Genomic DNA, 12,743 nt, shown 5'->3' with positions numbered 1-12,743 from the left:
ATATAAAACAGCAGTCTGGTGAGTTATAAAAGTAAAAGTAATTGTCCACTGAATGAGATTAAGCACAAGAGAATTAGATAAGGTGGTGAACAACAGGGATTCACAATAAAGGTGCCCTCTGTTCACTCATGAAACAATGAAAATTCATCAGCCACTTCATGAAGCCTTACAACACTTTTCTTCAAACCAACACATTCAGCAAACTAATTCACATAATTAGCATCAGAAGGATAGCCCTTCTATAAATGCATCTGCTTATTCATCCATTTTTTAATCCTGCTTTCTCAAACGAGACACACGCTTAGCCAGGGCTTATTCTGTCAGCAATGAACACAAGGAAGTAACAACTCCTGACAGGACTCCAGTTAATTAGGGGGAACTCTCTGACACATGTATTCAACACCCAGACATCCATCCACCTGACAACATACTTTTGGACTGGGAAGTAGACAAAGAGGTCCTCTGAGGTAGGCAATGTGAACGTTACCACTACGAGAACATGAAAAGTTCACGAAAGGTGCTCGCTAGGTGGCGATGAATAAAGTTGCATTGTGTAATTTATTTAAAATGAACACTTTAAATTCAGCAGCATGGTGGCGCAGTGGTACTGCTGCTACCTCACACTAAGGAGACCTGGGTTCACTTCCCGAGTTCTCCCTGTGTGGAGTTTGCATGTTCTCCCTGTGTCTGTGTGGGTTTCCTCTGGGTGCTCCGGTTTCCTCCCACAGTCCAAAGACATGCAGATTAGGGGCATTGGCGATCCTAAATTGTCCCTAGTGTGTGCTTAGGCTGTGTGTGTGTGCCCTGCGGTGGGCTGCCACCCTGCCCGGGGTTTGTTTCCTGCCTTGTGCCCTGGGATTGGCTCCAGCAGACCCCCGTGACCCTGTGTTAGGATATAGCAGGTTGGAGAATGACTGACTGACTTTAAATTCACATGTAACTTAGATATGTTAAGATGGCCTTTACTAGTTCCATATGCTAAATATTACAACAGGAATTCTCAGTTATTATTTTCATTTATATCTAGATAAAATATATGAGGAGAAATGCACTTTATACTATACAATTACCAAACACTTTTTCTTCCATTTTACATAACCATACTAACAACAAACTATGCCTAAAAACATCTAAGTGCCTTGCAAAAGTTTTCAATTCCCTAGAAAGTCATCACCATTCTCTGGATTTCAAAAGATGCATACATATATTCCTCCAATAAGTATTTTCATTGACAACTTAAGTGTTCTAACAGCTAATTATTTAAATCAAAGTAAATACTTAGTCAAAAGTACATTTAAAAAAAATAAAACTGCTGAAATGCTTAGGCTGTCAATAAAAAAAAATTGGAGAAATAAGTAAATATACCTATAAAAATCCAAAGAATGGTGTCAACTTTCAAAAGGATAGAATACATTTGCATGTCACTTATTTGTTGACAATAATTTACAATAGGCCACACACAATTAAAGGCAAACTTGATGAGACAAGGTCAACATAGCAAAAATATGAAAGTGCAAATTACTATTCATCTTGTGTTACAAAAACATACATACATACATTTCTATCAGTATAATCTATAATTCTGCTGGATCATTATTGTGAAACTGTACCTCTCATTTAAGAAGAGACCATATACAGTAAGAACAATATATAATTATAAATATGCATTCTTTCTCTAAATTTCTCTTTATATGGAATACTTCTAGTACCAAATCTCCACAATTAGCTCAAAATTTCATTAAAAGAAATTTTTAATAAGCCAGTTCTCAATTTTGTCCAGAATGACCAATATTAATGTCTGCTGAGTTGCCTAATTTAACATCATATATTGTGATTTAATCTGATTTATACATAAAAATAATACTGTCCTAAAACCAGCAAAATTAACATACTGTAAGTAAACCTTGTTTTGCTTTTGAGGATACATGCTCTATCTATACTAATAAAAGGCAAAGCCCTCACTGACTGACTGACTGACTGACCACTAATTCTCCAACTTCCCATGTGGGTAGAAGGCTGAAATTTGGCAGGCTCATTCCTTATAGCTTACTTACACAAGTTAAGCAGGTTTCATTTCGAAACTCTACGCGTAACGGTCATAACTGAATCCTACTTACGTACATATATACGGCCATAGCCTGCAGCTCGGTCGCCATGTGAGGTGGAGTTGCGTCACCCATCACCACACCTCCCACGTAGTTGGCTGCCTGTCTATATTGCGTCCCCCATACCCACGCCTCCCACGTAACTGAGTACCTGCCCATATGAGGCCGTCTGTCACCAGCAATCCAATAGACACGCTGCCGCTATGAGGCGTTTGTCATGCCTAAGACGAATCAGATTTTCGCAAGATACAAGTTTAGTGAGAAGAAGACAGAGTTAAAATTGCTGGTGAAGGACTGTGCTTATGCAAACGAAGATGAGATGGTCAGGGATAGAATAGTGTTTGGCACAAACTCAGCGAAAGTGCGAGAGAAACTTTTAAGTGCTGGGTCTGAGCTAACATTAAATAAAGCTGTGGACATCGCAAGATCGCACGAGATAGTAAACCTTCGATGCATGTACTCCGAACAGCTCACATGAACTGACTGTGAACGCAGTACACAGAAAACAAGCAAAAGCTCCAAAGAGTGCTGAACAAAAAACGCATTATACAATTGAGAAGGTAGCAAAACAATATGAAGCGAGTGATGCATACAAGCATATTCTTAAGTGCAGCTACTGCGGAAACAAAGCATACGGTGGAAAAAGTCAATGTCCAGCTAAAGGAAGACAGTGCAAACGAAGATGAGATGGTCAGGGATAGAACAGTGTTTGGCACAAACTCAGCGAAAGTGCGAGAGAAATACTCTCTATAATACTGGTATCCAAATTTCTTTCAGGTCAAGTGTTTCATTTTTGAAAAGATGTTAATTCATGATCAGGGATGACTAAAATTTTTTAATTTGTTGAAACTGTAAGGTGAAAATTTGGAAAGAATGACAATACTTTCTCTATACAGTATTTTTACCTTTGGAACATGCAGGCAAAGTAAATAATTTCCCAGTCATTAATAACTGACTCTTAACACTTTAGTTCTAGACCAATGATTGCATTTGAAGTCTTCAACAGTCAACCTTATTATCTATATATACTTCACATTATGCTAACTAATTTCTTGGACCAGCAAGACATTTTGTATAATACTACCTAAACCTCCAGGATGTAAGAATTGATCAGGGTTGAAATACTATTAATTTTAAAAATCTGTAAATATAGCTTCTAATTTATTTGACTTCTTAGTAATTTCTATCTTTATGCAACTGTGTAAAATTCAAATTACTGAAATATGAGTTGATCGGTCTTTATAACCAATAGTATATTTGTAAGAAAATATTAGAATACTAACACAATTATAACTCTAAAACTAAGCTTTCATACCTCTGGTTCAAACAGCCCACTGTAGGCTGGATTGGCTGTGCTTCGCCGTTTCCGTTCCTGTCTCTTACTTTGGATTTCTGTAACAAGTAATAATAAAGATATTTATCATCAAATACATGACAAGGTTCTCCAAAATCAACTGGGATTATTTTACTTAAAGTACAATAAAAGTAGGAAAAACTGAAAATTAGAACATGCGTTAACTCGAGCAGATTCTGCTTTTCCATTATTTTTCTGACCAAGCATGGCACTAAAGTCAAGGTAATTCTCATTAATCATTGATCAATAACAAGAAAAAAGAGGTTAAGGACATTTTGCCTCTTTAACTGAAGTGTACTGAAATCGACAATACAGACAAGACATGGAAGGTGATAGAAACAAAACATGATGTAGTTTTTAACATAACTCATTCTCTGTTTACTAATGCAGACTGAGAACTTCTTCAGTATTTTCTTCATGCCATATTACATTTGTGATCTTCTAGCATATGGATGGACTTTTCAACACAACGACTGGAGTTTAAATATTTAAAAGTTTCTGGACTCTGGTAGTTAACATATTCAATACTATTTAATCCTAGCTGCTGCTCCCCACTTTTTGTTTTTAGCTATCTTTTTCTGAATACATTACTTTGTAATAGTCGGGCAGTTTTACCATTTAATTTTTTTTAACACTAAGTTTACACATTTTACTTCAAGTCTATAACTTAGTCATTAATCAATTGTTTCACTTGGTTTCTGTACAAAAATTAAAAAATATACAGTACATGTTGTAGGGACCATTTCATTTCACTATATAACATTTTGCAATTATATCCAAAATAACTTTATGGTTTTCTCCAATTTTAAACTAAAGTATTATAACTCTCTGTCATTCTCTTCCCATTTACAGTATATGCAAAATAATGAACGCTTTTATTTTATCATTTTCTTCTGCCTCAATTGCCAATAAATATACTATTTCGGTTCTTTTACATGACATCTGCAGATTTGAGGCCAACTATAGCTTTTCCTTTTTCTAAAGGCTTAGTTTCTTTCTTTTCCTTTGATCAACTTTGCAGAATATGTTTGGCAAATATTTACTTTAACTAGTCCCTCTTTGTGGAATGCACATCTAACATCTGACAACTTCAACTGAACTCCCAAATACTTAATATGTTTAAGGTCAAACTTCAAACTAACTGCTGTTCTGTCCTATTGCCCTCATCCTAGGGAGTATCTCTCATTAATTAATACCACTGCATAAAAGGATGCTATCATAACGCGTCTGCAACAAACTCCCTACTCAAATCTCAGCTTTCCTGGATGAGCTTATTAATTCTACACTCACAGGCCTTCCATTGAATGCAAAGACCGTGCTCTCCAGTTATTCTGGCATCATTTTCTGTAATGTTCAGTAGCTTTCAGTTTGTATATTTAACATACTGCATGTAGGAACAAAAATTGCTCTTGAAGGGTATTTCTTCTTATTTTCATTAGGCACTGACAATTACATAGCCATCTAGGCAACAATACAGAAACATTTAATGTAAATGTATTAAATTTAAGCTTACCTTCCAAATGTTCTGTTGTAACTAAGCCAAGTGCTACCATGAAGGCAATTTTCTGAAGGTAAAGAAAATAAATCTGCTAGTAAACATATAACTTGAACATCCATTGAATTTTCGTCTTTATCATCTGCATCTAAACATTTCAGCACTATTCTTAGTCAATCAAAAGCTGCTCTTTCACCAAAAATTCTAGCAACATCCTACCAAATTAATGTCAGCATTATTTACTGACACTAACTCAATATTTGTTCAAACTGCAAACTGAATAATTAATTCTAGGACTTTCCTGGCCTTGTTGCATTAAGCACTATCATGTTAAAAAGCTCATATACACACACTGCTGATTGGCAGCAGGGGACTTTCTTTGTGCCAGGAAACTACACTGTCAACATCAGCATGCATTGATGAAACCGGACAGGATGGATCGACAGCACGTTTCAGCCAGAACTGAGGTTCATCAAACCAGGTGATCCATTAACAAGCAGTAACATGGATCTCTTCTTTTGGTGACGATGAACTTTGTGCATACAATGCTTTCACTATAAATGTTATTAAGCTGGTAGGCATCAAGACCTTTTTACCTCTGGATCGTCCTCTTTTTTCTTTTTGGCTGGCAGAGGGGGTCCCTGAGAAAGCTCTTCTGAAGATTTCTTGGGTTCAACTTTAATCTCAGGCTGGTGTTGATTTTGCACTTGTGGCTGAATTATTATTACCTGTGTTGGATAGACATTGCAGAAATTTGCTTGAAAACTGTTTGTTCTTAACCAACAAAACAATTCATATTGAGATTCAAGCTTCATGACACATTATACAACATTTTAATAAAAGAAATTTACTGAATGTTTAGTGTTAATTATTATTAGATATTCATAAAACAAAACACAGCAAAATTAATTCAGATCAGTGAACAAATACATATATTTTAACCTAAGGTTTTTGTCAGCTTTTTCCTTTCCATTAAAATAAATTAATCTTAAATATTAACATAAAATATCTGTACTGCTGTAACATAAGATGTGTTGCTTGTTGATTTGCACTCTCAAGTAAAAATTTCACGGTTAGCTGTGGATCCTTGAAGGATCTACAAAGAACTTGTAATATGCTTGCTTTTAAGAAAAATGATGATATCAAAACTGTGCACAAAGCTGATGCCTTTCTGCTGTGACAATATCTGCTGCAGTTGAAACACCCACAGAGTATAGCAGGGACAGCTGCATAGTTTAACCAGTAAAACAAGCATTGGGAATTTATCTGCTTTCTGCCTCTCCACCATTTTTGGTGACTGCTGCAAAGCAATGAGAGATCCACTGCTGTATAATTCCTCCTTGCTGCAATCTACCCATATTTTTAAATCAGTATCAATGAAAGGTATATCAATGTCTTGATTATTGTTCCTTGGATCTTGAGAGCTATAGTAACTACAGCTTGCTGCTCCTAGTAGCATTTGAGTACACCATGACAACTGCTCCAATATGATAAGTTTGTGTTCTGGCAGACTCAATAGGTTTGAAAGTAAACCTGTGGATGCAGTGGTGCATCTATTAAGCAATGTTCCAAACTGCCATACTCATCTAAGGATGTGACTCTTTAAACAATGTAATTTTTGCATCATTATGCTGATAATGAATAACGGTTCAACCAAAGTGCAGTAAGTGTATCAAGTTATGCCTTAGTTCTAGTTTTTTAATCAGATTTTTAAATTCCCTTCTGCTGACAAATGATTCAAGTACTAGATTATGTCTTTTATGCAAAAGATTTATAACATGCTATAGAAACAATGCAAAAATTCAATAAATACTTGTAAATGTTTTAAAACTCACAGACATGCTAATCACACATAAAGAGTAAAGCAGTTTATGTAGTCTGTTAATACTTACCTGTGGTCCTGAGTTTTATACATTGGATTGAATTCTATGAGAACAGAAGTGCCATGGATGTTTATTTTGTCCCCAGTATTGTTTTATATTAATTTTGTTATTAAATTATATATGAAGAGTGAAATTTAATTTATAGAGGACTTTAATAACTGATTTTCAAAATGTGCATTTACAGCAAAGGCTGTACTAATTAAACTGTTATGATTTAAAATTTTAACTAAATTTATTTCTGTACTGAGTAAAAATGTTTTCTGTGGGTTTATTTTTAAAGGGAATACTTAATATTTAATGTAATCATTACCCTTCAATTATTACATTTTAACTGATTTGTTCATTTTTATCCTAAAACTGCATATTCCTAAAAGCAGATATAAAGGGCCACAGGAGCAGAACTCAGGATTCTGGAAATATGAGGTGGCAGTGTTAACCATACCTCCCAACTCTCTCACTATAAGAGTAATACACTAAGGCAACCTTTATTGCTCAGAATGTTATGTTATTTAATTCCTGTGGTAAAATCTTTGCTGCTCTATTTTGGAGACATGGTATGCTATGTTTCCAGGAGTTCTTCTCTGCAAAGGTATTATTTATAATTTTATTAAGTTTGGCATGAGAGATGGTGAACTATCTTTGAAAGAATTGTGAGCAGTCAGTTCTATTAACAAAACCACTAAACCAAAAAAAAAAATAATAATAAAAAAATAAGATCAGATTTAAAAAATAGAAATTAATGAATAGTTAAGGGATATCTCAGAACATGTCATATAAACAAGAATCTTGCAGACAGGGGTCACACACACACAGCTTACAGCAAAGATGCATAAATGATGTAAGGTAAAGCACATTAAATAAACATACAATATAAGCTCTGAATCTTAAAAAAATGTAATACTGCAACCATATCCTATGGCACACAGCTAAAAAGAAAAGTACTTTATACTTATAAAAAAAATACCCTGAAACCTCTAAAAGTAGAATTACAGATATACCGTTCATACTGTTCATTCAAATATTTGTAGTTTTTATTCAGTGACAACAGCACTTACTAATCTCAGATTCATAGTGCAGCTACTTTCTTAGTTATAGGAGTGGAGTGCTGGAAGGTCTGAGGGTCATCAAAGTGCATCAGTTTAAGGGTGTGACTTATCAAACAATACATTCACCAATAACCCACTGTGATGTTGCCATTGGACAGTGTGTAAAAGTTAAGGAGAAGAAAAAAAAAACTCACCTTGCTTTCTGCACTGATGAGCAGTGGCTGCACTTTGATGCCATCATTGACCACAGACATGCCTGTGCTGGAAGTAAGGGGCGTGCTGTTACCAGGTGAAGTAGAGATGATAGCATAGGCTACACCCGCTGTACTAAGGGAGGGAGAAACGCTGGGGGCATCAGGGAGTACCGCTGATGTTGACAAGCCGTTTGGCAGCTGCACATGGTTGACAGTGTTGTTAGAAACAGGCAGGGCTGCATTCTTGATACTGACCACGGTGGCTTTCTGGAAGGTCTGAGGCTGACTGGATGGTTGGTCTCGGCACGGTGTAATTGGGAGGCTGTCAGGAATCACGGTCTTTGGCCTTACCTGGAAATACACAAGGAATTTGCTCATTAAAGGCGCATCACTAAAAACAGTAATACACTTGTGTCATTAATACATTAATATGAATTTCAGGTTATTTTACTTAGAAAAACGGGGAATTCAGCCAGTTCAGTGGGATTTGTGTTTGTAATTTATTTCCTTGTATTTCCAGTTGATTTTCTAATCTGGTTATCTTCCATTCAATCTTAGAACTCAGAATGCTTGTGTTGAAGTGGAGTTACATGGCAGGCATGGTTGCACAACTCATTGACTTTAGCTACATGGCTGCCATCTTAGTTCAGTTAGGAATATTGTTGGGCCTTGTACAGCTTCATATATTTGACGCTTCCTTAATGCTGCTCAAATCTTGGGCTGCTGTTATACATCAGCAAAATCTTATGGTTTATTATTTATCATGGCTGCTAAATCAATTCAATGACAACACAGAACCATTTTGTGTTTTGAGTCCAACTAGTATCTGGAATACAGATATTGTTTAACCTGGTACTCAATCGTCTCATATACATTAGGTTTTTTCCTGCTCACCAAAATGTAGCAAAAAATGTGAAAAGAATAATGTTGAACCTTTCTTAATAAAAGGATGTATGGTCCTAGTAAAATGCATAGAGGATTACTGATGAAACAGGACATGCCTTGGTAAATCAAATTTACTTGCCCCATTATACAGTATTTTCTGACTATGTGTGTATGATGTTGAATCTTCTGAGAGACTGTTTCCTTCATTGTCTAAATACATTCCTGGTAATTGTTAGATTATTGTAAGTTAATAAACCTTGGCAGTAAATATGTGTGTATGAGTATAGAGAACTTGTGACACTGGTCAAAAGAATAATATAATTTAAAATATTTTGCCCCAGACTACATCACATAATTCACTAGACACTATAAGATATTTTTTTGTGAACAAGTTGGGCAATTGCTAGAATATTTTACAAATTACTATCTAATATCTTTATACATTTTTAATAACAACGAATTACACAGAAAAATTAAGCAGCAGCAGTAAAAACATCAATTTGATTGGTATGGCACACTCTGTACTTCAACACCTAATTTATAAAGCAGTTTAGAGAGAGGCAGTAATGACTTTAATTCTAATAAAAGCCAAGTAGCTGTTCCAGCATTGAGAGATACTGTACATGCCTGAGACTCGTCTGAAGTATTATAAGCTGTGCAGAAGTAGGGAATTATTACACTGTGTCCTACAAAAGTGCATCAAACTAAATTCATTTCCTCTCCACCTTTTGAGGTTTTAACGCAGAGTACAACACATTATAATTTGAAACCTGTCAAAGCTAGACATTTACATGGAATAGTATACATACATTTTCTAACTGTCATTTGAAACAAATTGTACAGTGCAGTCCAAACATTTAACTGTATGTAATAGCATGCTGTGAATGAAGGATAATGACTACATATTGCTAAGGTTTCCCTCATGAAAAAGCCTAGTAATCCCCCAAAGATAACAATATAGTGTGGAAAAGCTGACATGGAGCAATAAAGTGCAGTGTAGGACTGCAAATACAGAATTGGAGTATCACAGTGAGAGAAAGGCAGCGTTCACAAACATTCATCCATTTCCAATATTACCTGAAATATTAATAATATATTATAATAACAATTCCAAATTATATTAAACCATCAATATTTCCAGTTCATGTATAAAATATATTATATATATTTTGCATATGTTTTACTATAAGTGTTCAAAGTAAATATAAACTAGTTTACATATTTAAAAGAAACAGAACTGTAGAATGCAAGTAATCATAATAGAACCTTTTTATTATATTTATTATATTTGTTTTCCAATAAGATGTTTAAGGTATATATTTGGCTACATATTGATGTTCTGTCTGTGACATTCACCTGTATACCCACGCTCATTCATAAAGAGCCAAACTGGAGCTGCCATCTAATTTCCCTAAAATGTACTGTATAATTCTGAGATGTGGGAACAAACTGGAAAACAAAAGGAAACTTGGACAAATACGGGAAGACCATGAAGATTCCATACTGACCAGAACCAAGCAACCTACATTTGGATTCTGTGAGATTAGCCATGCTAAGAACTGTGTTAAAGAGCCAACTAAACTGCCCCCACACATCAGATAGAAAAATAAATGAATGAATTAATATAAAAGTTAATAAAAAGAATGCTAACAAAATGAATGATATGAGTGCATATGCCTTGATATCTGATAATGTTTTTTGTAAACCTAAAAAAATACATTGCAGTAGCAGTATTCTTTCAGAAATGTTAAGGCAAACAAGTATTGGTTTGGTCTTGTTTTTTTAAAGTGATGAATTGTTTCATTACATCTTGAACTACACAAACGTGTGATCCACTCCCCCGTATGCACTTCTACAAGTAGAAAGCTTGTTGCTTCACGGCTGAACAAAAGCAACAGATTTGCACTGACAATAGGTTGCCTTTCCAAACAATAAAGAAGAGCAACTGGACAGAGAAACAGTCTGTGCTGGATTTTCTTCTGTACTTTTTATAGACTTATTATTTGAATTGGGACAAAATCATATGTACGCTGTAAGTAAAACTGACTTGGAAAACAAATGGCAGGCATTGTTGCATAGTGGCTAAGGCTTTGGACTTCAACCCCTGAGGTTGTGGGTTTAAGTCCTGCTACTGCCAGTGTGTGACTACGATCAAGTCACTTTACTTGCCTGTGCTCCAGCTGGAAGAACAAAAGAAATGTAACCAATTGTATCTCAAATGTCACTTTGGAAAAGGGATCAGCTAAATTAATAACAAAAACATCACTCATAAAAATTTAATTTGTCAGGGTTTCATTGAGGTCCAGCTACAGAGGTAGGTCCAAGAAACCTTACATCTCCTGACTAATCAAACCCAGAATGTAAATTAAATAACTGAAGATCAGTTAACACAAAATGAAGTAATAAAAAACACAAGGAAATAAAGATTAGAAAACTAGAAATGAAACCTTTAAATGGTGAGCTAATAGATTTACAGTAGAACTCCACAATGTTCTGAAAAATAAGCAAAAGAAAAAACAGAAAAAGTAAACACTGAAAGAAGGAAGAGAGCTAAATTCTAAGTATATCATCTGATCCTAGAATCAATCCAAAGAACTAGTAACCCTAGAACAGAAAGCGAAACGCCAAAGATAGAAAAGCTGAATTAACTAGAAGATTGCAAATTTCAAAAACCACGTATCAAATCATTAACACTGGTCAGCAACAATTTTGTCCTAAGAACTGTGATAGGTGTTTAAGCATACTTTATAATGCTAAATTCAAATATGAAGAAAGACATTTTCTATCAGGCTTAGTTTTCTTTTGGTATCACCTCCATATTTTTCATACTGCAAATGTATTAATTAGTGTCATTGCAGAATAATGTATTAATAACTTAAACTACATTTTTTCAAATATTAATCGCTATTACATTAAAATGTAAATTTATTTAGTTATGAAAACTAAACACAACATACAGTAGATGAGTGGTGTTTGATTATTAACTGCTTAAAAGCCAGCCGCAGAAGCAGTTCCTTTCAGCACTTATAGAACATGCTATTAACATGAAAGAGACATATGAGAACATGAAATTACTTTTACGGTACATTCAGTATCAGAAACAGACGTGGAATATCTATGGTGATCTAAAGTTGATTGTACTTTTGTTTGGCCTGCTGATTGGCTACACCAAATATTCTTGTTTTTTGAGTGAGTGGGACAGTAAGGCCAAGAAGAATTGCTATGTTCAGAAAACAATTGCCAGAAACGTGCCTCACTTGTTCCAGAAAAGAAAAATGTGGTAAACAGTTTACTATCCTCCTCTGCATATTAAACTTGGCTGTATGAAAAACTTTGGTAAAGCAATGGATAAAACACAAATGTAATTAATATAATTAATGTAATAAGTGATGCCAGGATTAAGGAAGGTATCTGTGTAGCTCTACAGATAAGAGATATTTTAAAAAATGTGAGATTTGAAGTTGAGAAAGCCACTTGACAGAGTTTTAAAAGTGTGTGTACCAACCTTTCAGTAAATTGTAACCATGAAAACTGTCCTGAAATAGTGAGACACCTTCTAAAATCATATCAAATTATGAAGAGTATTATGTCATTGAATATTAATTTCCTGAATTTTCCCTTGGTGTGCACAATGATGTACACGGTGAATGATTTCATCAGGACATTTCCAACATGGATATGTGTTACCAACGCAACTGCAGTCCAATATGCTGGCTGACTACTTTTTGTTATAAACATGAGAGGTTCACAATCCCACTTTTATGTATGATTGTTTCTTATG

General features: G+C 34.9%; 1 protein-coding gene across 4 annotated transcripts in view; it reads right to left on the bottom strand.

Annotated features, from left to right (window-relative positions):
* The window catches only part of phf21b (PHD finger protein 21B), a 147,354-nt gene that overhangs the window by 26,379 nt on the left and 108,232 nt on the right, over positions 1-12,743 (bottom strand). For all 4 annotated transcript variants that reach the window (XM_039770009.1, XM_039770011.1, XM_039770010.1 and 1 more), the window contains 4 exons: positions 8,078-8,428; positions 5,551-5,682; positions 4,973-5,024; positions 3,421-3,497 (listed from right to left, as the gene is read on the bottom strand). In XM_039770009.1, coding sequence (XP_039625943.1) covers positions 3,421-3,497; positions 4,973-5,024; positions 5,551-5,682; positions 8,078-8,428 — 612 coding nt within the window. The remainder of the gene's footprint in view (positions 1-3,420; positions 3,498-4,972; positions 5,025-5,550; positions 5,683-8,077; positions 8,429-12,743) is intronic.

The sequence above is a fragment of the Polypterus senegalus genome, chromosome 11, assembly GCF_016835505.1.
Source record: "Polypterus senegalus isolate Bchr_013 chromosome 11, ASM1683550v1, whole genome shotgun sequence".
NCBI classification, from domain to species: Eukaryota; Metazoa; Chordata; class Cladistia; order Polypteriformes; family Polypteridae; genus Polypterus; species Polypterus senegalus.
The sequence above is the reverse complement of the archived record's forward strand: the minus strand, read 5'-3'. Positions and strand labels throughout refer to the sequence as shown.